This window comes from Gymnoscopelus braueri (assembly GCF_963280865.1).
Source record: "Gymnoscopelus braueri genome assembly, chromosome: 24".
Classification (NCBI taxonomy): domain Eukaryota; kingdom Metazoa; phylum Chordata; class Actinopteri; order Myctophiformes; family Myctophidae; genus Gymnoscopelus; species Gymnoscopelus braueri.
In genome coordinates this window covers 1,540,311-1,567,303 of record NC_137626.1, presented here as the reverse complement: position 1 = coordinate 1,567,303, position 26,993 = coordinate 1,540,311, and the positions used below count along the sequence as shown (strand labels likewise).

Below are 26,993 nucleotides of genomic sequence, written 5' to 3'. Positions count from 1 at the left end.
ATTATGAGATTAACCTCTGGCGGTCGATGTGTTAAGTGAAGGTAGGGGTCACATTAAGTGAAGGTAGGGGCCACATTAAGTGAAGGTGGGGGCCACATTAAGTGAAGGTGGGGGCCGCATTAAGTGAAGGTGGGGGCCGCATTAAGTGAAGGTGGGGGCTGCATTAAGTGAAGGTGGGGGCCGCATTAAGTGAAGGTGGGGGCCGCATTAAGTGAAGGTGGGGGCCGCATTAAGTGAAGGTAGGGGCCGCATTAAGTGAAGGTAGGGGCCGCATTAAGTGAAGGTAGGGGCCGCATGTGGCCCCCGGGCCGCCAGTTGCCCATGTATGATCTAGCGTAAACACTGAAAACACGGTTTTGACGTGTTACACTTTATTACACTCTGGGCTTTGGAAAATAATTGAACTTCAGATGACTTTGTTGCTCGTTCTGTTCATTAGCAGGATTCTGTCAAATGAGCAGTGGTGGAAAAAGTACTCACATGTTCTACTTAATGACTGAACGAGCAGAAGCATCATTACCATCGTCTCCTCTGGTTGTAAACGTTTTGACAACAAACTTTGATTACGTTTTCTGTCTTTTGAATCTTTTGAATATTTTAGTCATCTGAAATGTTTTACTGTTAGTCTAGTTATAGTCGACTAAATCTACAGTTGATTTAGTCGACTAAAATGTATTTTGGCGATGACTTGATCGCCAAAATTCAAATCAGGCATCGTAATGCCTGATTTTACACTTGGTTGCACAACGCGTCGCGCTGCGACGCGCTGCGACGCGCTGCGACGCGCTGCGACGCGCTGCGACATGCTGCGACGCGCTGCGACGCGGTGTGAGCTTGTAGATCGGCTATTTTCAGAGCACAACACCCGAGTGCAACCAAACATAAAATGACATAACATTTTTGTTCTAGTGGATCTCTTCTCCACTAGTCTTAGTTCTACTGGATCTCTTCTCCACTAGTCTTAGTTCTACTGGATCTCTTCTCCACTAGTCTTAGTTCTACTGGATCTCTTCTCCACTAGTCTTAGATCTACTGGATCTCTTCTCCACTAGTCTTAGTTCTACTGGATCTCTTCTCCACTAGTCTTAGTTCTACTGGATCTCTTCTCCACTAGTCTTAGATCTACTGGATCTCTTCTCCACTAGTCTTAGTTCTACTGGATCTCTTCTCCACTAGTCTTAGTTCTACTGGATCTCTTCTCCACTAGTCTTAGTTCTACTGGATCTCTTCTCCACTAGTCTTAGTTCTACTGGATCTCTTCTCCTCTAGTCTTAGATCTACTGGATCTCTTCTCCACTAGTCTTAGTTCTACTGGATCTCTTCTCCTCTAGTCTTAGTTCTACTGGATCTCTTCTCCACTAGTCTTAGTTCTACTGGATCTCTTCTCCACTAGTCTTAGATCTACTGGATCTCTTCTCCACTAGTCTTAGTTCTACTGGATCTCTTCTCCTCTAGTCTTAGTTCTACTGGATCTCTTCTCCTCTAGTCTTAGTTCTACTGGATCTCTTCTCCTCTAGTCTTAGTTCTACTGGATCTCTTCTCCTCTAGTCTTAGATCTACTGGATCTCTTCTCCACTAGTCTCAGTTCTACTGGATCTCTTCTCCACTAGTCTCAGTTCTACTGGATCTCTTCTCCACTAGTCTCAGTTCTACTGGATCTCTTCTCCTCTAGTCTTAGTTCTACTGGATCTCTTCTCCACTAGTCTTAGTTCTACTGGATCTCTTCTCCACTAGTCTTAGATCTACTGGATCTCTTCTCCACTAGTCTTAGTTCTACTGGATCTCTTCTCCACTAGTCTTAGATCTACTGGATCTCTTCTCCACTAGTCTTAGTTCTACTGGATCTCTTCTCCACTAGTCTTAGTTCTACTGGATCTCTTCTCCACTAGTCTTAGTTCTACTGGATCTCTTCTCCACTAGTTTTAGTTCTACTGGATCTCTTCTCCACTAGTCTTAGTTCTACTGGATCTCTTCTCCACTAGTCTTAGATCTACTGGATCTCTTCTCCACTAGTTAACATTTTAGTCTAGTTTTTATTTGTTGCAGAAATTGTCAATATATTTAGTCTTAGTTCTAGTCATCATAGCTTAGTTTTTATTTAGTTTTTATTTAGTTTTTATTTAGTTTTTATTTAGTTTTCGTCAGTGAAAAAAGGTAGTCGACCAACATTTTCCGTCGTAGGTCTAGTCGACGAAATCAACACTGGTTGTAATGACTGACTGAACAGAAGCATGGTTACCTGTCTCCTCTGGTTGTAATGAATGAACAGAAGCATGGTTACCTGTCTCCTCTGGCTGTAATGACTGAATGAACAGAAGCATGGTTACCTGTCTCCTCTGGTTGTAATGAATGACTGAACAGAAGCATGGTTACCTGTCTCCTCTGGTTGTAATGAATGACTGAACAGAAGCATGGTTACCTGTCTCCTCTGGTTGTAATGAATGAATGAACAGAAGCATGGTTACCTGTCTCCTCTGGTTGTAATGACTGAATGAACAGAAGCATGGTTACCTGTCTCCTCTGGCTGTAATGACTGACTGAACAGAAGCATGGTTACCTGTCTCCTCTGGTTGTAATGACTGAACAGAAGCATGGTTACCTGTCTCCTCTGGTTGTAATGACTGAACAGAAGCATGGTTACCTGTCTCCTCTGGTTGTAATGACTGAACAGAAGCATGGTTACCTGTCTCCTCTGGTTGTAATGACTGAACAGAAGCATGGTTACCTGTCTCCTCTGGTTGTAATGACTGAACAGAAGCATGGTTACCTGTCTCCTCTGGCTGCTGAGGCAGAAGGTGCAGATGGGTCTCAGGGCGGCTGTGCTGCTGGCGATGCTGGTGGCGGTGCTGCTGTTGTTGCTGCCGCTGTTCTCAGTGGCGCCGCCCTGCAGGAGGCTCTGGTACCGCAGGCAGGGCTGCTGGCTGTCCTGCTCCAGCAGCAGGACGTTGGCCAGGTGGGCGATGTAGCTGGAGGCCAGCCGCAGCGTCTCGATCTTGGACAGCTTGCGGTCCTGCGGCTCGGTGGGGATGAGCGTCCGCAGCGCGCTGAACGCCGTGTTGACGCTGTGCGTGCGGTCGCGCTCCCGCGCGTTGGCCGCCTGCCGCTGCTTGCTGGCGCCGCCCCCTCCGCCGCCCAACCCCGGGTGGTGGTGGTGGTGCCGGCGCTCCCCGCCCCTCCCCCTCCTCCTCGTCCTCTGGTGGTGGTGGTGGTGGGTGGGGGCTCCCCTCACCTACGCATGGCACAATTACACAATTACTATGTACAATTACTATGTACAATTTTAATTAACAATTTACAATTATACAATTACAATTAAAGCTGCAAGCAGCGATGACTGGGGCCTCGCACCTCTGTCCACGTTGGGGGCAAATATCGACCAATCGGAACAGGGAGCAGAGCTAAGTAACTCTAATGAAGGCTAAGGATTTTCAACCGGGTCCAGTGAGACGCCTTGTGACTCTGTACGACAAACTGTTCAAAAGTCAAGGCAAAATGTAGAAAATATTAAATATTGGATTAAAATAGGGGAAATGGGACATGGACTCTCAATCAAATCAAGTGACGCGACTCACGAGTCTGTACGACAAACCGTTCAAAAGTTATAGCAAAAATAGGAACTATCAAATATTATCGACCAATCAGAAGAGGGGGCGGAGTTATGTAACGTCACCAATGAAGGAAAAGGACTTTAAACCGAGTCCAATGAGGCCACTCGCAAGTGGCTACGACAAACTGTTCAAAAGTAATGGCAAATGATAGAAACTATGAAATGTCGACCAATCAGAATAGGGGGTGGGGCTAAGTGACGCCAATGAAGGATAAGGACTCAATCTAATCAAGTGACACGACTCACAAGTATGTACGACAAACCGTTCAAAAGTTAAAGCAAAAAATAGGAACTATCGAATATCGACCAGTCAGAAGAGGGCTAAGTAACAACAATTAAGGACAAGGACTCTAATCCGAGTTCAATGAGGCCACTTACAAGTGGCTACGACAAGCAGGTCAAAAGTTATGGCGAAATATAGGTGTTTACAAATATCAACCAATCAGAAAAGGGGGTGGAGCCAAGTTAAATCAATGAAAGACAAGGACTCTGATCTGATTCCAATGACACCACCATCAAGTCTACATGGCAATCTACTCAAAAGCTACATAGACAAAATGAAAAACATGACCTTGTAGATTGGCTATTTTCACTTCCTCTTTGCCAGTGAAACAAGGAAGTTTGACGCTTCGCCACGGTCACGCCGTTATATGAAAAGTCACGCTTTAGACAACCTTTCGTCGTTAAGGTCTCTTGTGTACGCTCAGCGAGTTTGAAGTTATTCAGACCATTCTCCTAGGAGGAGTTTGTTAAAGTATGACCCGTGAAAATGGCAGAAAATGGGCTAAAACGCTACTTTAAATTCAAAATGTCTGACTTCCTGTTGGGTTTACACCATGGCTCCAAGAGACTTTTTTGTAAGTCGGGACATGATACAGGTGTGTACCAATTTACATACATGTAGGTGAAACCGTATTGTGGGGCTTCAACACTGACATTTTGTAGGGGGCGCTATTGAGCCATTAGACAACGCCCCTTTTTGAGAATTTTTCGCCACTTGAGATGTGTGTGCAAAGTTGCGCAACTTTTTGAGAACGTTTAGGCCCTCAAAAACGCAATTCATTATCGGTAAGAATAATCTTTCTGCAATTTGAAAAGGGCTTTGCACAGGTGCAGTGCTCGGGCCCTAATTAATTACAATTTAGACATTTCACAGACACTCTTATCCAGAGCGACTTGGTGCATCAGTCAATCAATAAATCAAACTTTATTTATAGAGCACATTTTAAACATCACGCAAAAACATTTGATCAGATGTGGTTAAAAGCCAAAGAGAAAAGTGTGTGTTTTAAGTAAAGACTTAAAAACCTTGATGGACAAACAGTAAACATGAACGACAAGGTAAATAGTCACATAAATAGAATGCAGACAGAACAATGTAAAGCCTCAAAGAAACTAGGATACCATGTAAACAATGAACCTATAGCATCTGTCTAAATAAAATCTTATGACATCACTATCTATTTGAGATCAGTTATGTTTTGCATAATCGTCAGAATTGTTCTCGTTCATCTGTATAAAATTGTCTGTTGACAAATAGCATCTACACCAGATTTTCTTCCTATTTTTCAAAATTTAAGAACATTTTTGAAAATTATTTAACGATTTTTATAATAATTTTTACGAAGAATTAAAACTAAGGACATTTTCTCTATGATTAATTCGTTTTAGTTAGTTTTGTAAGCATACAATACAGTTTCTGTTAATTATACATTTTTCATGAAGCCTTGTCTTTATAAAAAACAAATCTTTATTGTAGTTTTCACGTCTAGTTGTACTTAAAGGGATAGTTCACCCCCTAAATGTCTCATTTTCTATGGATTAGTCAGCCCATGGAGACTTCATTGAATTCATGGATATTTTGTCTCATTCCTAAGACAATAATTTGATGACCGGCAGCGGTTCCGGTAGGAGACACAAAGAGACCTCTCCTACCGGAACCGCTGCCTACCGGTCCGCCGGTCATCACATTATTGTCTTAGGAATGAGACGAAAACTAATAAATATCCATGAATTCAAGTCTCCATGGGGTGACTAATACATAGGAAAAAAGTGTTTTTTTTGGGGGGTGAACTACCCCTTTAACCGTCACATTTAGTTAACTATGATAATGCCTACCCTGACCATGGCGCTGCCGACCCGAGGACTGCGTCCGTCCCCTCCTCCTCCTCCTCCTCCTCCTCCTCCTCCTCCCCCAGTGGACGGCGTGTCGGAGATGTCGCTGGCGCTGCCGCTGTCCTCCAGGTCCTCCGGGTCGTCCATGTCCTCCGTGTCCGTGTCGGACGGGAACAACCCGCTGTGAGCTCTGAGCTCTGCTGCTCCCGACCACGGCGAGCACTTCATCATGACTGACTGACTGGACCTCCTGCTGCAGCTGCTCTCTGTGTGTGTGTGTGTGTGTGTGTGTGTGTGTGTGTGTGTGTGTGTGTGTGTGTGTGTGTGTGTGTGTGTGTGTGTGTGTGTGTGTGCCGCACCAGTGTTGCCAGCTTTCGCAAGAGAAACAAGCCGGCCTGGTCTACAAAAACAAGCCCAAAAGAAGCGCCTTGGGCTATAATTATGTAGCAGTGTAAAACAAAGGGCCCTATCTTGGCCTGCATGCCTTACCCCTTCGCACTACCCGCTACCCGTGAATTACGCACCAGGAGCCATGTTGCACCACCTCACGCTAAGTTCAAACTTAGCCAAGTTATAGTTTGACCAATTCAATCTGGGGGACGTATCTCTGTCATTTTTAGATTTCTTTGGCTATTCAAAATTAGCAGATCTACAAGCTCATAGTGCTGCACCGAGTGCCGCGCTATGAGCTTGTAGATCTGCTATTGTTTTTTAAATCGTGAAAATGTGTGCAAATCTTTTAATATATATTTTTAAAGTGAACATTTGTAACTCAAATCTTTGCTTCTGGGGGGGTCCCTGGAACAAAAATATTTTACAAATGTTAAAAATATATATTTTTAAAGATTTGCACACATTTTCACGATTTTTTCAAAAAATAGCAGATCTACAAGCTCATAGCGCGGCACTCGGTGCCGCGCTACGAGCTTGTAGATGTGCTATTTTTGAATGGCCAAAGAAATCAAAAAATGACACCAATACTCTCCCGGTCTAGAAGCCATTTAAGCTACAACTAGGCTAAGTTTGAACTTAGTGTGAGGTGGTGGTGGTGCAACTGACTCGAGGCAGATGGCACTGTCCCTAAACGGTGTCTTACGGCCGTCGCCCTACCCGCTATATTATGCCTGACTCCGTTATTTGGGCCTGGAGGCGTGGCCGTGGGCGTGTTGTTACATTATCCCTAAAATTGCCATCTTGCCCACACAGGATTCTAAAACCACCCGCTATGCCAAATTCGTTTGGTAGAGCGCGCGCCTGCGATGGACATGTCGGGAGTGGGGCCGGGGCGCACAACGGCACAACATTCACTCTCCCTCTCTCCTAATTCTCAGCGAATGTCTGTGATTCTAATGTTCCTATAATTAGACCCTCCAGAAAAATGCGATTATGCGATCGCCGAATCTACCGCATAATCAGCAAAATGGCGCATAATTATGCTGGGATGAAGTTTTTTCAAAAAGGCTGCATCGCATCGCATAATATGCGCATCGCATCGCATAATATGCGCATCGCATATTTCCGCATATTTCACAACTTTCGGCATATTTCGCAATTTCACCGCATAAAATTGCTAAAAAAAATGCATATTTCATCGCAAAATCAAGGATTTTAGCCTGCATAATCAAGAGTTTTAGCCCGCATAATTAAGGATTTTTGCCTGCGTTTTTCTGGAGGGTTTATATAATCAGCAGAAGTGAGAGTGTCAATTCCTTGTGTCAAATGTGTTCATAGAAGATGATAGTCTGTTGAAAGAAGAAGACAGTGATTTGTGTGCTGCGAGTCGTGGGCGATGCCATTCGCTCCGTTCAGTTTCATTAATCCATTGTGCAGGAAATATGGAACGGATTACAATAATATAACATTCTCTATAATCAGTAACATGTAGGTGATACTTATGTCTATCAAATATGGTTTGATTGAAAGACAATCAAAGGCTAGAGCGTATGAAGCAAACGTCGGGTGTATAGTGTCCTGGCACCGTGATTGGTTTTATTATTGTAACCACACTAAACCACACCTATGCATAATGTAACGGGTAGCGCCGGTGTTTTAGGGATAAGCCTGGTGTCTGAAGATAGCAGCTTTTGCACGGGAGCGCCCTGTGCGCAATACTAAATCCCCAAATAGTGGGTTTGATTGATTGATTGAATATTTTATTAGGCAAAACATGTAAAACAGCACTGTTAAAAGGTCTGTTCAAAAAAGTCCTTGCGGTCTTGTTTCCATTGAGGTCCTTGGTATTCAATTCATAGTCATATAATAGAGTGGTTTAGCCACTCCAGGGCAAGATACGGCTCATAGTTTCTTCGGCCTGGCGTGATTTTTTTTTTTACTTATTTTTTTAAATACACAAATCTTGTATGGTGTGTCCTTGGCACAAAGTGTTTTCAGATGGGGGGTCTGCGAACAAATACGTATTAATTTAGGGGTCCTTGACATGAAAATGTTTGAGAACAACCTTGTTTAAAGGACAACTTTGTTTTTTTTACAACCAAGGTTTATGTTTTAGCTTGTAATTAAAGTAAATAAAAGATGAGTGTTAAAATGTTTTAATTTACTGCTTTCTATAGTTTCAGCAATTTTTCGCGATCTTTTTTTTACAGTGGGCGGGGGCATTTGGGCAGGTGGCTAAATATGTATTGTTTTTACTCAATAACCCGGAAATGTCTTTATTATTATTTACAGTAGCTCTTCTAGCCCCCAATAACTCACATCTGGCCATCAAAGACCACAGGACCTTTTTTTATTGTGTAAAAAATACATATGTAGCCACCTGCCCGAATGCCCCCACCCACTGTAAAAAAGGTTGCGAAAATTATAAATAAACTATAGAAAGCAGTAAATGAAAAAAAATTAACACTCATCTTTTATTTACTTTAATGACGAGCTAAAAAAGTTGTCCTTTAAACATTAGACAGCAAGCCCCAATGAGCAACTACACTTTATAGAAACGATCCCCCCAAAAAACACAGCCCGTAAACTTAACAATATTTACAAGCCACTATACAGAAAAAAATACAAGCCCAAAGCGCTTATAATAAGGTGACTTGGCAACACCTGTGTGTGTGTGTGTGTGTGTGTGTGTGTGTTTGTGTGTGTGTGTGTGTGTGTGCTAACTTAAGGGCAGCGTTTTAAAGGGTGAAAATAGCCTGCTGTGTGGTGAGAGGCACAAGGCAGCTGCCAGGCTAACCCGCTGCACAGAGTCCCATGACACCGTGAGCCATTCCAACTGTCTGCTGCAAGCCTGCTCCCATGTTATTAACAGTGGTGGGAAAAAGTACTCTAATGTTTTACTTAAGTAAAAGTATCAATACTGCAATGTAGAAATACTCTGTTACAAACGATATTCAGAATTTACTTGAGTAAAAGTACTAGGTATTGGTATCAAAATGTACTTAAAGTACCAAAATAGAAAGTACTCATTATGCAGAATGTCCCATTTCACATGTACAAAAATCATTTGAAAATAGCAGCTCTACAAGCTCACAATGCGACGCATTGTGAGCTTGTAGATCTGCTATTTTCAAATGGCCGAAAAATATATAGGGCTGAAGTGGTTAATGTATGTTTTGTAATAATAATCAAAAATCTACAAAGTAACTAGTAACTAAAGTTTTCAAATAATTGTCATGGAGTAAAAGTATAATATTTGCCTCTGAGATGTAGTGGAGTAGAATTAAAAGTATTGCGAATTTGAAATACTCCAGTAAAGTAAAAATATCTCGAAATTGTACTTGAGTAGAGTACTTGAGTAAATGTACTTAGTTACTTTATACCACTGGTTATCAAGTGTCCAAAACTGATACTTTTCAGGAAATGGTGGAGAGAGAAAAAACAGAACCCGTGTTTTTGTTGATGGATCATCATAATTGTTCATACTGTTCATTGGTTATTCATGTTTATTTTTAAAATCCCTAAAATTACATTTCAACCTCTATTAGCCTCTATTTTGGGCGACACTCAAAAAGAATGTCAAAACATACAAAACATGTTTGTCAAAAGATAGCCGATCTACAAGCTGCTACTACGCCGACGCACGGTGAGCTTGTAGATCGGCTATTGTTGCTGCTTTTTGGGGGACTCTGTCTTTATATCATTTACAATGACATAGAAAACGTGAAAACTTGAAAGATTTCTGCCCCCAGCCTGTCTGTCTGTCTGTCTGTCTGTCTGTCTGTCTGTCTGTCTGTCTGTCTGTCTGTCTGTCTGTCTGTCTGTCTGTCTCTCTGTCTGTCTGTCTGTCTGCCTGCCTGCCTGTCTGTCTGTCTGTCTGTCTGCCTGCCTGCCTGCCTGCCTGTCTGTCTGTCTGTCTGAACTTCCTGCCTGTCTGTCTGTCTGTCTGAACTTCCTGTATGTCTGTCTGAACTTCCTGCCTGCCTGTCTGTCTGTCTGTCTGAACTTCCTGTCTGTCTTGTCTGTCTTTGTCTGTCTGTCTGAACTTCCTGTCTGTCTTGTCTGTCTTTGTCTGTCTGTCTGAACTTCCTGTCTGTCCTGTCTGTCCTGTCTGTCTGTCTGTCTGTCTGTCTGTCTGTCTGTCTGTCTGTCTGTCTGTCTGTCTGTCTGTCTGTCTGTCTGTCTGGTCTGTGTGTGTTTTCTAGGGGTGCCACCATGCACCTGTCTCTCCTCTGGAGAAGGGGAGACAGGTGGACCCTGAGGGGAGACACCTGTTGTGATCTTAATATAACCCCCACCCTGTCTGTCTATCTGCGCACGCACACGCACACACACACACACGCATACGCACATGCACGCACACACGCACACGCACGCACACATCATATAAGCAGTTTAAAAAATAAGAGAAACAAAATATGTACAGTTATAAATTATGTAATATGTTATAATACTGTTATATATGTATGTTATAATACTGTTATATATGTACAGTAAACAGATCAGATTGTTCTGATAAATGTGTGAAAATAGGCCTTAAATTCTTAAAGGGATAGTACACCCCCAAAATGACATGTTTTTCTCTATCAATTAGTCACTCCATGGAGACTTGAATTCATGGATATTTACAGGTTCAGGCTGGCAAGCATGGCTCTGTTTTGATGTTGGCAGTATTTTTCTTCTTCTGCCACTTTTCGCAGTTCTGGCTTAACCGTGCATACACTTTTTACGAAACTCGGCCATATGGTAGATGGTCATGAAAAACGATCAAGAAATAATTCTCACAATCTTTCGTCAAAAGGTGGCGCTATAGCACTCAATTGAAAATGCCAACTTTGAACAGGTACAGCTCATGCCCTGACCTACAGCCATGAAACGTCTCCTCATGCTGAACAACTTTCACCCTTTTGACTTTTGACCTCTGACCTTTAGATCTCCTACCATTTTGAATGATATGAAAAACAGTCATTGGCTCATGAAAGCTTAATTTGTTCACTTATGGAAAATCCGCCGCCAAGAAGTTGTCGGCATAGGTCCAAAGTTCAAGTGTTAAACGTTTCGTGCAGATTGCTCCAAAATCCCAGGAGGCGATAGGTTTTAACTATTGCAGTTTTATGACAATTATTCATCTGCCCCTAACACATACATGCAGACTCACATTTCTTTGAAACTTTGCAGAAATGTAGATGGTCATTCCAAATATCACTGAAACCAATCTTACTCCAATTGGCCAAAGGGGGTCGCTATAGCAATTTTTTTTAAATGCTAACTTTAAACAGGCATAAGTCATGCCTCGTTTGGCCGAAAGTCGTGAAACTTGCTTACACTTGTGCCTTGACTCATGAGGAACACATGTATCACTTTGACCAGTAAGCTCCGCCCTTAGATCTTCCGCACATTTGAGCAGTTCGAAAAACACTTAAACCCAGGTTTTTTGAGCAATTCGCATGAAACTGTATCAACTGTGTGAACTCTTTTTTCACTGGTTCTGGTCTGTTGGTCCAATGGCTTCTCTCTACAGCATCTGCTTCACAACCGCAAGGTTGCCGCTTTAAGGCTCACTTCATGCAGACTTCATTTAAAGTGCATTGCAAACAACATGACTGTATCAATGAGTTCACGTGCAATTGAGAGTATTTTTTTCAATGTGAGACACACTTCATTGTGAAAATAGCCGATCTACAATCTCACAACCTTTCTGATAGAAATCTTTTGTGAGCTTGCAGATCGGCTACTTTCACCAGTTTCGGTTCCGAGGAGATGTACACTTTCTCTATCGGTAGATGGTTAGGGAACCAGTGATCTAGAGTAGTTAGCAAAACAGAGTCTTGGTTCATCAGGGACGGAAAGACTCATATATATTAACAGACGCTACCAGGGCTATCATATCTCTAGCTCAATGAGAAAATTTGGTTTTCTTTCTCAAGTTCAGTCTTCTATGTTTCTATGGCTTATTGTGCATATTACTTATCATTGCTTCTTTCTTTTTTCTTTCTGCATTCACTGGCCCTGTATTATCGCTGCTTGTAGCTATATTTTTTATTTTCTTGTGTCATTCCTAAGACAATAATGTGATGACCAGCGGACCGGTAGGCAGCGGTTCCGGTAGGAGATACAAAGGAGACTCTTTGTGTCTCCAACCGGAACCGCTGCCGGTCATCAAATTATTGTCTTAGGAATGAGACAAAAACTAACAAATATCCATGAATTCAAGTTCAAGTTTCCATGGAGTGACTAATTGATAGAAAAAAAGTAATTATTTGGGTGAATTATATTCTTTTAAGGTCAGGGAGTAAAAAGGTGTCTTTTTTGTTGTAGGTGTTTGTTGATACAATGTTAATATAATGTCATTATACAGCTATAGTTAAAGTATTAGTAGTGTTAAACGTTTTGATCGTGTTGACAGTGTTGAGTAGTGTTTTACGTCGCTTTTTTAGGGTAAAACAGTGGTTGCTAGGGTCTAATAGGCGGTTGCTAGGGTCTCATAGGCGGTTTCTAGGGTCTAATGGGCAGTTGCTATGGTAAAACGGTGGTTGCGAGGGTCATAAGGGCACCGCAAACCATGAGGTGCCCTGCTCATATTGTACTATTACTCCACTACAATTCATTTGAAAACTTTATTTACTAGTTACCGTACTTTGTAGATTTTGATTATTATTACAAAACATACATTAACCACTTCAGCCCTATATACATTTCAGCCATTTGAAAATAGCCGATCGACAAGCTCACAATGCGTCAGGATGCGACAAATTGTGAGCTTGTAGATCTGCTATTTTCAAATTCAATTTTATTAAAGTGTCAAATCACAACAAGTTGTCTCAAGACACTTTACATGTAGAGCAGAGACCCCACAGTCCCACCCTGAACAACAAGACACTTTACATGTAGAGCAGAGACCCCACAGTCCATCCTGAACAACAAGACACTTTACATGTAGAGCAGAGACCCCACAGTCCCACCCTGAACAACAAGACACTTTACATGTAGAACAGAGACCCCACAGTCCATCCTGAACAACAAGACAGTTTACATGTAGAGCAGAGACCCCACAGTCCCATCCTGAACAACAAGACACTTTACATGTAGAGCAGAGACCCCACAGTCCCACCCTGAACAACAAGACACTTTACATGTAGAGCAGAGACCCCACAGTCCCACCCTGAACAACAAGACACTTTACATGTAGAACAGAGACCCCACAGTCCATCCTGAACAACAAGACACTTTACATGTAGAGCAGAGACCCCACAGTCTCATCCTGAACAACAAGACACTTTACATGTCGAGCAGAGACCCCACAGTCCATCCTGAACAACAAGACACTTTACATGTAGAGCAGAGACCCCACAGTCCATCCTGAACAACAAGACACTTTACATGTAGAGCAGAGACCCCACAGTCCATCCTGAACAACAAGACACTTTACATGTAGAGCAGAGACCCCACAGTCCACCCTGAACAACAAGACACTTTACATGTAGAGCAGAGACCCCACAGTCCATCCTGAACAACAAGACACTTTACATGTAGAGCAGAGACCCCACAGTCCATCCTGAACAACAAGACACTTTACATGTAGAGCAGAGACCCCACAGTCCCACCCTGAACAACAAGACACTTTACATGTAGAGCAGAGACCCCACAGTCCCACTCTGAGCAAGACATTTTGCGACAGTGGCAAATGAGTTTTACACATTTTATACATTTGAAAACTTGTGAAATTGGACATTCTGCATAATGAGTACTTTCTACTTTTGGAGTATTTTTTCCACCACTGACTGTCTGTCTGTCTGTCTGTCTGTCTGTCTGTCTGTCTGTCTGTCTGTCTGTCTGTCTGTCTGTCTGTCTGTCTGTCTGTCTGTCTGTCTGTCTCTCAGGGCTCTCCCCGGGGCGTCAGGCCAGCAGTGTGTTCCTGCGTTCTAAGAGAGCGAACAGCTTCTTCATCGAGGAGATGCTTCAGGGAAACCTAGAGAGAGAATGTAATGAAGAACGCTGCAGCTACGAGGAGGCCCGAGAGTTCTTTGAGAGCAAGCCTGAAACCGTAAGATTTAACCCTATATACACCCCTAGAACCGTAAGATTTAACCCTATATACACCCCATAGAACCATAAGATTTAACCCTACTATACACCCCATAGAACCGTAAGATTTAACCCTATATACACCCCTAGAACCGTAAGATTTAACCCTATATACACCCCTAGAACCGTAAGATTTAACCCTATATACACCCCTAGAACCGTAAGATTTAACCCTACTATACACCCCTAGAACCGTAAGATTTAACCCTATATACACCCCTAGAACCGTAAGATTTAACCCTACTATACACCCCTAGAACCGTAAGATTTAACCCTACTATACACCCCTAGAACCGTAAGATTTAACCCTATATACACCCCTAGAACCGTAAGATTTAACCCTATATACACCCCTAGAACCGTAAGATTTAACCCTACTATACAACCCATAGAACCACTACTATACACCCCATAGAACCGTAAGATTTAACCCTACAGCTCACAATGCGTAGCGATGTGTGAGCTTGTAGATCGGCTATTTTCAAATGGCCTAAATGTATATAGGGCTGAAGTGGTTAATGTATGTTTTGTTATAATCAAAATATTTGCCTCTGAGATGTAGTGGAGTAGAAGTAAAAGTACTGAAAATTGGAAATACTCAAGTAACGTAAAAAATACCTCAACATTTTGCAGTACTTAAGTAAATGTACTTAGTTACTTTCCACCACTGTGTATAGCTAATACTGTTTTATATCTCTGCCCTGACAGGATCTCTTCTGGGCGTCATACTTTGGTGAGTTATCTGACCCACACAAACACAATGTTTTGTTTTGTCTTATTTTAGAGCCAATAGAAATTGGGCCTCTTCCTTACTTCCTTCACAAGTCTTACCAATTATACTAATTAGGGCTCTGTTCCATTTAGTGTAGCACGGTGGTTCTCAAACTTTATTCTTTATTTCAAGGACCCCCATAATAATTCTGAGAGTTACACACCCGTAAGGGTCCATGTGGAACCCTCCTCAAGGACCCATGAGGGTCCCTGGACCACACTTTGAGACCCACTGGTGTAGCAGAGTGTTTCCAGTGAGTCAACACCCTGACTCTGTTTGACCAGAATGGAACAGAGCCTTCATTAGTATCATTGTAACAACCAGAATGGAACAGAGCCTTCATTAGTGTCATTGTAACAACCAGAATGGAACAGAGCCTTCATTAGTATCATTGTAACAACCAGAATGGAACAGAGCCTTCATTAGTATCATCGTAACAACCAGAATGGAACAGAGCCTTCATTAGTGTCATTGTAACAACCAGAATGGAACAGAGCCTTCATTAGTATCATTGTAACAACCAGAATGGAACGGAGCCTTCATTAGTATCATTGTAACAACCAGAATGGAACAGAGCCTTCATTAGTATCATTGTAACAACCAGAATGGAACAGAGCCTTCATTAGTATCATTGTAACAACCAGAATGGAACAGAGCCTTCATTAGTATCATTGTAACAACCAGAATGGAACAGAGCCTTCATTAGTATCATCGTAACAACCAGAATGGAACAGAGCCTTCATTAGTGTCATTGTAACAACCAGAATGGAACAGAGCCTTCATTAGTGTCATTGTAACAACCAGAATGGAACAGAGCCTTCATTAGTATCATTGTAACAACCAGAATGGAACAGAGCCTTCATTAGTATCATTGTAACAACCAGAATGGAACAGAGCCTTCAAATATTAGTATCATTGTAACAACCAGAATGGAACAGAGCCTTCATTAGTATCATTGTAACAACCAGAATGGAACAGAGCCTTCATTAGTATCATTGTAACAACCAGAATGGAACAGAGCCTTCATTAGTGTCATTGTAACAACCAGAATGGAACAGAGCCTTCATTAGTATCATTGTAACAACCAGAATGGAACAGAGCCTTCATTAGTGTCATTGTAACAACCAGAATGGAACAGAGCCTTCATTAGTATCATTGTAACAACCAGAATGGAACAGAGCCTTCATTAGTGTCATTGTAACAACCAGAATGGAGCAGAGCCTTCATTAGTATCATTGTAACAACCAGAATGGAACAGAGCCTTCATTAGTATCATTGTAACAACCAGAATGGAACAGAGCCTTCATTAGTGTCATTGTAACAACCAGAATGGAACATAGCCTTCATTAGTGTCATTGTAACAACCAGAATGGAACAGAGCCTTCATTAGTATCATTGTAACAACCAGAATGGAACAGAGCCTTCAAATATTAGTATCATTGTAACAACCAGAATGGAACAGAGCCTTCATTAGTATCATTGTAACAACCAGAATGGAACAGAGCCTTCATTAGTATCATTGTAACAACCAGAATGGAACAGAGCCTTCAAATATTAGTATCATTGTAACAACCAGAATGGAACAGAGCCTTCATTAGTATCATTGTAACAACCAGAATGGAACAGAGCCTTCATTAGTGTCATTGTAACAACCAGAATGGAACAGAGCCTTCATTAGTATCATTGTAACAACCAGAATGGAACAGAGCCTTCATTAGTGTCATTGTAACAACCAGAATGGAACAGAGCCTTCATTAGTATCATTGTAACAACCAGAATGGAACAGAGCCTTCAAATATTAGTATCATTGTAACAACCAGAATGGAACAGAGCCTTCATTAGTATCATTGTAACAACCAGAATGGAACAGAGCCTTCATTAGTGTCATTGTAACAACCAGAATGGAACAGAGCCTTCATTAGTATCATTGTAACAACCAGAATGGAACAGAGCCTTCATTAGTATCATTGTAACAACCAGAATGGAACAGAGCCTTCATTAGTGTCATTGTAACAACCAGAATGGAACAGAGCCTTCAAATATTAGTATCATTGTAACAACCAGAATGGAACAGAGCCTTCATTAGTATCATTGTAACAACCAGAATGGAACAGAGCCTTCATTAGTGTCATTGTAACAACCAGAATGGAACAGAGCCTTCATTAGTATCATTGTAACAACCAGAATGGAACAGAGCCTTCATTAGTATCATTGTAACAACCAGAATGGAACAGAGCCTTCATTAGTGTCATTGTAACAACCAGAATGGAACAGAGCCTTCATTAGTATCATTGTAACAACCAGAATGGAACAGAGCCTTCATTAGTATCATTGTAACAACCAGAATGGAACAGAGCCTTCATTAGTGTCATTGTAACAACCAGAATGGAACAGAGCCTTCATTAGTGTCATTGTAACAACCAGAATGGAACAGAGCCTTCATTAGTGTCATTGTAACAACCAGAATGGAACAGAGCCTTCATTAGTATCATTGTAACAACCAGGATGGAACAGAGCCTTCATTAGTGTCATTGTAACAACCAGAATGGAACAGAGCCTTCATTAGTATCATTGTAACAACCAGAATGGAACAGAGCCTTCATTAGTGTCATTGTAACAACCAGAATGGAACAGAGCCTTCATTAGTGTCATTGTAACAACCAGAATGGAACAGAACCTTCATTAGTATCATTGTAACAACCAGAATGGAACAGAGCCTTCATTAGTATCATTGTAACAACCAGAATGGAACAGAGCCTTCATTAGTGTCATTGTAACAACCAGAATGGAACAGAGCCTTCATTAGTATCATTGTAACAACCAGAATGGAACAGAGCCTTCATTAGTATCATTGTAACAACCAGAATGGAACAGAGCCTTCATTAGTGTCATTGTAACAACCAGAATGGAACAGAGCCTTCATTAGTGTCATTGTAACAACCAGAATGGAACAGAGCCTTCATTAGTATCATTGTAACAACCAGAATGGAACAGAGCCTTCATTAGTATCATTGTAACAACCAGGATGGAACAGAGCCTTCATTAGTGTCATTGTAACAACCAGAATGGAACAGAGCCTTCATTAGTATCATTGTAACAACCAGAATGGAACAGAGCCTTCATTAGTATCATTGTAACAACCAGAATGGAACAGAGCCTTCATTAGTGTCATTGTAACAACCAGAATGGAACAGAGCCTTCATTAGTATCATTGTAACAACCAGAATGGAACAGAGCCTTCATTAGTGTCATTGTAACAACCAGAATGGAACAGAGCCTTCATTAGTATCATTGTAACAACCAGAATGGAACAGAGCCTTCATTAGTATCATTGTAACAACCAGAATGGAACAGAGCCTTCATTAGTGTCATTGTAACAACCAGAATGGAACAGAGCCTTCATTAGTATCATTGTAACAACCAGAATGGAACAGAGCCTTCATTAGTGTCATTGTAACAACCAGAATGGAACAGAGCCTTCATTAGTGTCATTGTAACAACCAGAATGGAACAGAGCCTTCATTAGTATCATTGTAACAACCAGAATGGAACAGAGCCTTCATTAGTGTCATTGTAACAACCAGGATGGAACAGAGCCTTCATTAGTGTCATTGTAACAACCAGAATGGAACAGAGCCTTCATTAGTATCATTGTAACAACCAGAATGGAACAGAGCCTTCATTAGTATCATTGTAACAATCAGAATGGAACAGAGCCTTCATTAGTATCATTGTAACAACCAGAATGGAACAGAGCCTTCATTAGTATCATTGTAACAACCAGAATGGAACAGAGCCTTCATTAGTGTCATTGTAACAACCAGAATGGAACAGAGCCTTCATTAGTATCATTGTAACAACCAGAATGGAACAGAGCCTTCATTAGTATCATTGCAACAACCAGAATGGAACAGAGCCTTCATTAGTATCATTGTAACAACCAGAATGGAACAGAGCCTTCATTAGTATCATTGTAACAACCAGAATGGAACAGAGCCTTCATTAGTATCATTGTAACAACCAGAATGGAACAGAGCCTTCATTAGTGTCATTGTAACAACCAGAATGGAACAGAGCCTTCATTAGTGTCATTGTAACAACCAGAATGGAACAGAGCCTTCATTAGTATCATTGTAACAACCAGAATGGAACAGAGCCTTCATTAGTATCATTGTAACAACCAGGATGGAACAGAGCCTTCATTAGTGTCATTGTAACAACCAGAATGGAACAGAGCCTTCATTAGTATCATTGTAACAACCAGAATGGAACAGAGCCTTCATTAGTATCATTGTAACAACCAGAATGGAACAGAGCCTTCATTAGTATCATTGTAACAACCAGAATGGAACAGAGCCTTCATTAGTATCATTGTAACAACCAGAATGGAACAGAGCCTTCATTAGTATCATTGTAACAACCAGAATGGAACAGAGCCTTCATTAGTGTCATTGTAACAACCAGAATGGAACAGAGCCTTCATTAGTATCATTGTAACAACCAGAATGGAACAGAGCCTTCATTAGTATCATTGCAACAACCAGAATGGAACAGAGCCTTCATTAGTATCATTGTAACAACCAGAATGGAACAGAGCCTTCATTAGTGTCATTGTAACAACCAGAATGGAACAGAGCCTTCATTAGTGTCATTGTAACAACCAGAATGGAACAGAGCCTTCATTAGTATCATTGTAACAACCAGAATGGAACAGAGCCTTCATTAGTATCATTGTAACAACCAGGATGGAACAGAGCCTTCATTAGTGTCATTGTAACAACCAGAATGGAACAGAGCCTTCATTAGTATCATTGTAACAACCAGAATGGAACAGAGCCTTCATTAGTATCATTGTAACAACCAGAATGGAACAGAGCCTTCATTAGTGTCATTGTAACAACCAGAATGGAACAGAGCCTTCATTAGTGTCATTGTAACAACCAGAATGGAACAGAGCCTTCATTAGTATCATTGTAACAACCAGAATGGAACAGAGCCTTCATTAGTATCATTGTAACAACCAGGATGGAACAGAGCCTTCATTAGTGTCATTGTAACAACCAGAATGGAACAGAGCCTTCATTAGTATCATTGTAACAACCAGAATGGAACAGAGCCTTCATTAGTATCATTGTAACAACCAGAATGGAACAGAGCCTTCATTAGTGTCATTGTAACAACCAGAATGGAACAGAGCCTTCATTAGTGTCATTGTAACAACCAGAATGGAACAGAGCCTTCATTAGTATCATTGTAACAACCAGAATGGAACAGAGCCTTCATTAGTGTCATTGTAACAACCAGAATGGAACAGAGCCTTCATTAGTATCATTGTAACAACCAGAATGGAACAGAGCCTTCATTAGTGTCATTGTAACAACCAGAATGGAACAGAGCCTTCATTAGTGTCATTGTAACAACCAGAATGGAACGGAGCCTTCATTAGTGTCATTGTAACAACCAGAATGGAACAGAGCCTTCATTAGTATCATTGTAACAACCAGAATGGAACAGAGCCTTCATTAGTGTCATTGTAACAACCAGAATGGAACAGAGCCTTCATTAGTGTCATTGTAACAACCAGAATGGAGTAAGGAAGATCCAATATGGCTGGTGTGCATAGAGGCTGCTATTCCCCCCCCCCCCCCCTCCCAGTTTAGTTGTGCTGTACTGGCTCACCTGCCAGTGAGGAGCCCCTACCGCAGGGGTGATGCAACATTGATGATGTAGAGGGCCACTATATTTCCACACTCACTCCAGAGGGACACAATGCATATACTGTCAGGCGCCATGTCACGCAAAAGTAGCAAAAATAGCAGATCTACAAGCTCAAAACGTGTCGCAGTGCGACGCGTTTTAAGCTTGTAGATCTGCTATTTTTGCTATTTTTGAATTGCAATTGACATTTCTTTTGTGCTATTTTTGAAATGGAATAATGAAAAGTAACATTTTAATTTAATTTCAAATGCATTTAGTTATACTTATGTTAACTTTATGAACTTAAAGACAAATACATTTAACATAAAAAAGAATAGTATTTTAATACTAGTCATTAAGTTACTAATATAGACTGAAGTAATTAAAGCGGGTCATGTTTGCATGTTTGGAATTGTAACAGCTTAAATCAATAATATATCTCTTAAATTTTATCCCGCGATTTTTGTAACCCATTTTTTTCACCCTGGGCCAATTTCCTAAGTGATCCTGGGCGCTACACCAGCCCTACACCAGCGCTACACCAGTCCCCCACAGCCAGGGAGGCCAGGGCCGAGCTCATGGTTCCTTCAATGCATGAGAGCCAACTGACCTTCTTGTCACCTGACGGGAGAGTTTCCCTGGTAGGACGTAGTGCGTGGAAGGAACACGTTATTCCAACCAGTTCCCTTCCCCTCCATCAGGCGCCCCGGCTGTCATGGGGGAGGCAGTATAGTGACCAGGATTACTACATGTTTTTGTGAGGGTATTAACTACCCTAGGAGACACGGGGAGAACATGTAAACTCCACACAGAGTAGGCCCTTTCACCAACCCCACCTAGGGTATGGGCGCTGATGACGCGGAGGAGAAGACACGCCCCCAGCGCCCACAGCGTCCCCGGCGGGAATCGAACCCAGGACCTTCTAGCTGTGAGGCGACAGCGCTACCGACTGCGCCACCGTGCCCCCGAAATCAAGAATATATCAGTATTCTGATATTAACCTGCGTTAAGTGAAGGTAGGGGCCGCATGTGGCCCCCGGGCCGCCAGTTGCCCATGTATGACCTACCGGGAGGACGTATTGTTGTTGTCACAGTGTTGTGAGCTTGTCCGTTTAATGTTCCATCCATCCATCACATCTTTGTGTGTGTGTGTGTGTGTGTGTGTGTGTGTGTGTGTGTGTGTGTGTGTGTGTTAGACAGGGACCAGTGCTCTCCCAGCCCGTGCCTCCATGGGGGGTCCTGTACAGACACAGCGGGGGGCTACAGCTGTAACTGCAGCTGGCCTTTCAAAGGAGACAACTGTGAACAGAGTGCAGAGGATGGCAGACCTGCCACCGAGGAGCTCATCGTTGTCCCAGGTATAATGACATAATGTGTGACACTAAGTACATTAAGTACTTAAAGGGATACTTCACTTTAGGGCCGGGGACGCATTTAAAAAAAATATTAAAAATAAATGAAAAAAGTTATGGAAAATTCATGGCCCCCTCACGCATTAGAGTGTCCTACTAATGTGTGAGGGGGCCATGAATTTTCCATAACTTTTTTCATTTATTTTTAATATTTTTTTTAAATGTGTCCCCGGCCCGAAAGTGAAGTATCCCTTTAAGTACAATTTTGAGTTATTTGTACTTTACTTGAGTATTTTTACTCCTACTCCACTACATCTCAGAGGCAAATATTGTACTTTTGTAACTAATGGTTGTTCAATGTAAGCAATAAGCTAGACAAAATTGATATTCTAAATTCACAGTAATCAAAAGTTTTGCCAGCAGAGGAAAACAAATGCCATAAAATCGTCCAGAAATATTTTCCAGGATGCAACACCCGCTCCTTCCCCACATGCAGACAGTGTATCCCACTGAGCATGTGCACAGTAGGTGTACACTCTTATCAAGTGTTTAGCAATATTTTCTTATTTTATTTTTCAGAATAGAATCAATTCAACAACCCCCCAATCCCCTACCGTTGATTATACACTGTGCTTTACATTACAGCTTGACAATAACCAATATACCAATATTAGATGGCCAGGGAGACATTTTTACTCAAAAATAATGGCTGGAATGTGTGTGTGTGTGTGTGTGTGTGTGTGTGTGTGTGTGTGTGTGTGTGTGTGTGTGCGCGCGCGCGCTCGCTCACATTGAAGCATCCTTGTGGCAGAGTGTCTCAGTCTAAACCAGAAGGGCAGGACAACAGTGTGTAAAACTGTCCACATAGACACTGTCCATGGCAGGTACACAACATCTACACACACACACACACTACTGGTTCAGGTGGTGTAGTGTTGTCCAGTGACTCTTACTAGTGGGCCCCAAAATAATCCATTCACACATCAATTTATATTGTTTTAAATGTTCAATCAGGAGAGAGAACTCCAGTTCCAATGCTGTCTGCTATTTATTTATTATTTTGTGTGTCCTGTGTGAGTTCTCTCTCCTGATTGGAATACATTGGTATCCCGACATAAAACTAGATTTTCAGCTTGCTAAAGAGCTGGAGAGACATGGAGGAGACCCTTTGACTGAACAAACACTCTATAGTAATGATTACCATCACAATATAGAGCTATTTAACACTGTTACTGAACAAACACGCTATAGTAATGATTACTATCACAATATAGATCTATTTACACTGTTACTGAACAAACACTCTATGATTACTATCACAATATAGAGCTATTTAACACTGTTACTGAAAACACTCTATAGTAATGATTACTATCACAATATAGAGCTATTTAACACTGTTACTGAACAAACACTCTATAGTAATGATTACTATCACAATATAGAGCTATTTAACACTGTTACTGAACAAACACTCTATAGTAATGATTACTATCACAATATAGAGCTATTTAACACTGTTACTGAACAAACACTATAGTAATGATTACTATCACAATATAGAGCTATTTAACACTGTTACTGAACAAACACGCTATAGTAATGATTACTATCACAATATAGAGCTATTTAACACTGTTACTGAAAACACTCTATAGTAATGATTACTATCACAATATAGAGCTATTTAACACTGTTACTGAACAAACACTCTATAGTAATGATTACTATCACAATATAGAGCTATTTAACACTGTTACTGAACAAACACTCTATAGTAATGATTACTATCACAATATAGAGCTATTTAACACTGTTACTGAACAAACACTCTATAGTAATGATTACTATCACAATATAGAGCTATTTAACACTGTTACTGAACAAACACTCTATAGTAATTACTATCACAATATAGAGCTATCTAACGTTAAATACACTAAAATAATAAAATAAAATAACAACCATCACTTACTGCACCTTTAATGTTCTTTGTTTCGTGTTGCTAGGTTTCCCTGATGGACAGCAGAGGGGAGGAGCTATGTGGAGGGGTGGTGCTTGGCAGGCGTTCTGTCCTAAGCTCCGCCCAGTGTCTGTTCCTGGGGAAGGGACCGCCCCTTAACCCATCCAACCTCTACGTCCAATCTGGTTAGTCCTGTCACACCTGCACCCATCCAACGTCTACATCCAACCCATCCAGCAGTTGCAGTTAGAACTGTAGACTCACTCCTAATCTTCTGCCATAATCTGAAGACTCACCTCTTCAGACTCTGCTTTATAGTCCATGAGCCAGAGCCCCAAAATTGAGCAATGATTATCGTAAGAGTGGGCAAAACCATACCTATATTACATTGTTTATACTTTATAGGGTCAATATAAGTAAATAAATATATGATAACCTTTCCACAGGAGCAGCTTTTTCATATTTATCACACATTTTGTTATTTTCCCCATACGTACATGACAGGTGAAAAAATTAAAAACATTAAAAAAAGGTTATCATAATGAAACTTCCCCAGTTGATTATTTACATGAAGACAATGATTTATTGTATTACAAGTTTTCTGAAATTGTATATTTAGATATGCAAATTAGGCATTTAGTCCATGAGCCAGAGCCCCAAAATTGAGCCAGATATTGAATATTCCCTCGTTAAAAACCTTTGACTTGAACATCTTAACATATGAAATAAGAATGTTGACTCTGGCTTTGTCCAATGTTCCAATGTTGATTCTGGAAAGTTATGCAAATTCGGGCATATTTTCCTAATGCCTCATTTGCGTATTTAAATATACAATTTCAGAAAACTTGTAATATGATAAATCATTGTCTTCATGTAAATAATCAACTGGGAAAGTTTAAGATAACTATTTTTTAAATGTTTCATTTTTTCACCAGTCATGTACGTATGGGGAAAATAATAAAATGTGTGATAAATATGAAAAAGCTGCTCCTGTGGAAAGGTTATCATATATTTATTTACTTATATTGACCCTATAGACAATTTAATATAGTTATGGTTTTGCCCACTCTTTCGATAATGAAATCTTGTCTGGCTCATGGACTATTAGCCCGTAGCACTTATCGTAGAACTTGCCCTAGCCGTGACGACCTTGCAGGCTTATGCAAAGGCTAAAATGTCATTTAGATAGCGTGTTATGTAGACAGCCAGGTTCATTTGTAGATCTGGTATCCTATAGTGTGTATGGTTTCAATGTACAGATTATTGATTTTCCGATATTCTACTGTTAGACTGATGATAGGTTCTTGGTTTACCTAAGATCCTAGATTACTATCTTTATGCATTTGATGTTTTACCTCGTGTTTATCTTGCTTGCTGTAAATCGCTCTGGATTAAGAGAGTCTGCTAAATGCCTAAATTGTAAATTATACATCCAACCCATCCAACCTCTGCATCCACTCTGGTTAGTTCTATCTAACTGCTAGGGATGCACGATAATGGAATTTTGTCCGTTATCCGATTACAGACTATTTGCATTGGTCAAATCCACCGATACCTACATTGCACTGCACTGTCCTCTCTTCAGCCAATCAGATCAAACTAACACACCGTCTCCGTTTCTCTCTCAGCCAATCAGGTGACGGCAGTGCGCGCCTTCTACGTCCACAGCCGCTACCGACAGGGTCGCCATGACGACGACCTGGTCCTCCTCCAATTGGCCAGGCCGTTGGTGTTAGGCCACGCCCTCTTCCCCCTCTGCCTGCCCACCAAGGACTTCAGCGAGAACGTGCTGATGCGTCCCGGGAGGGCGGGGCTTACCGGGCAGAGTCCGGAGCGCCTGGCGTACATGCCGCTGAGCCAATGCCGCGCGCTCAGCCCAACGTCTCTCATCCAATCGCCAACAAGATGTTCTGCATGAGGCGGACTGGTCTAGGTGAGTTCTCCTTCTGACCCAGACTCAGTCAGGACTGTCATCAGGTCAGTGGTGTACCCATCATAGAGGCAGGGCAGCCTGCCCAACTAAAATCTAGCCTCCCCTAGAAAATAAAGTAAAAGACTGAAAAACAGGCAGTGAAAAAAATTCAAAGAGAATAGTGGCCGTCGGACCTCCTCTTCCATTCACGCGGGCAGGCAGCCAATCACTACCGTATCCATTCAGCAGAGCGACGTCGCCTATAGTGATGCAAATGTATGCCTTTATCTTCATGGGGTGCCAGGAGTGCCAGGTGTGGGGGTCTGGGCCATCACCTGTACTTACCTGGTATAAAAGGGGCTCTGAGTCTGAGAGCAGCTTGAGCCATTAAACTACAACATGAAGAGACCACCACTGAATAATTGATTGATTGATTGTGGGGGCGGTAGAAAAAAAAATCTCGCCAGCCCTAAATGTAATTTCTGGTCACTAAGACTCCTCTCACAGTGTGACAGGGATATGGGATAGGGGGCACTGTCTAAGACTCCTCTCACAGTGTGACAGGGATATGGGATAGGGGGCACTGTCTCAAAAACAGGTTGATGAACCTTTTTTTCTTTTCCTATTGTAATTCTCATGTTTTCGTTACCGTAGTGAACTATAACGACATGGGACCTGGAAGACCAGACGGTGGGCGGAGCCACGGACCGCAGGCCCCGCAGAACGTTGAGCGGACGGAACCGAGAGACAAGATGGCGGCGCCAACGCGACGGCGAAGAACACGACGAGCGCGGCGAAAGCCACGTCGGGCCAGAGCGAGCCGCCGTGCGGCCTGCTGTTCCCCCCCGGGACGCCCATGGCTACGGAGGAGCGGGGGACCGTGTTTCTGACGGGACTGCTGCTGTCTGCTCCTCCGGCGGCGGCGGCGGCGCCCCCTGGTGGCTGCGGTGCAGGCGGACACGGTGGACGTTCAGGACAGGAAGTCCCGGTGTTCACCAAACTGTCTCGCTACCTGGCCTGGATCAGACAGAGGCTGGAGCTGGTGGAGGAGGCCGACATGACGGAACAGCAGAACCAGTACCCCGCTGAACGCTAGA

The 26,993-nt window shown here is 41.9% G+C and overlaps 3 protein-coding genes across 3 annotated transcripts in view; 2 read left to right on the top strand and 1 right to left on the bottom strand.

Annotated features, from left to right (window-relative positions):
* The window catches only part of LOC308080960 (transcription factor 15-like), a 17,366-nt gene extending 11,610 nt beyond the window's left edge, over nucleotides 1–5,756 (bottom strand). Inside the window, exons 1-2 of the mRNA XM_080423101.1 lie at nucleotides 5,726–5,756; nucleotides 2,768–3,229 (exon numbers count right to left, since the gene is read on the bottom strand). Coding sequence (XP_080279227.1) covers nucleotides 2,768–3,229; nucleotides 5,726–5,734 — 471 coding nt within the window. The 5' untranslated portion in view covers nucleotides 5,735–5,756. The remainder of the gene's footprint in view (nucleotides 1–2,767; nucleotides 3,230–5,725) is intronic.
* On the top strand, nucleotides 5,733–26,993 carry LOC308080220 (uncharacterized protein; the record flags this gene model as incomplete). The annotated part of the gene is made up of 6 exons (XM_080421995.1): nucleotides 5,733–5,905; nucleotides 6,929–6,963; nucleotides 13,996–14,159; nucleotides 14,909–14,933; nucleotides 21,917–22,027; nucleotides 26,628–26,993. 6 exons carry the CDS (start codon nucleotides 5,733–5,735, stop codon nucleotides 26,990–26,992), a joined length of 873 nt encoding a protein of 290 aa, XP_080278121.1. The 3' UTR covers nucleotide 26,993.
* LOC308080961 (vitamin K-dependent protein Z-like) lies at nucleotides 24,031–26,678 on the top strand. Its single transcript, XM_080423102.1, has 3 exons — nucleotides 24,031–24,169; nucleotides 25,613–25,917; nucleotides 26,551–26,678. Exons 1-2 carry the CDS (start codon nucleotides 24,040–24,042, stop codon nucleotides 25,900–25,902), a joined length of 420 nt encoding a protein of 139 aa, XP_080279228.1. The 5' UTR covers nucleotides 24,031–24,039; the 3' UTR covers nucleotides 25,903–25,917; nucleotides 26,551–26,678.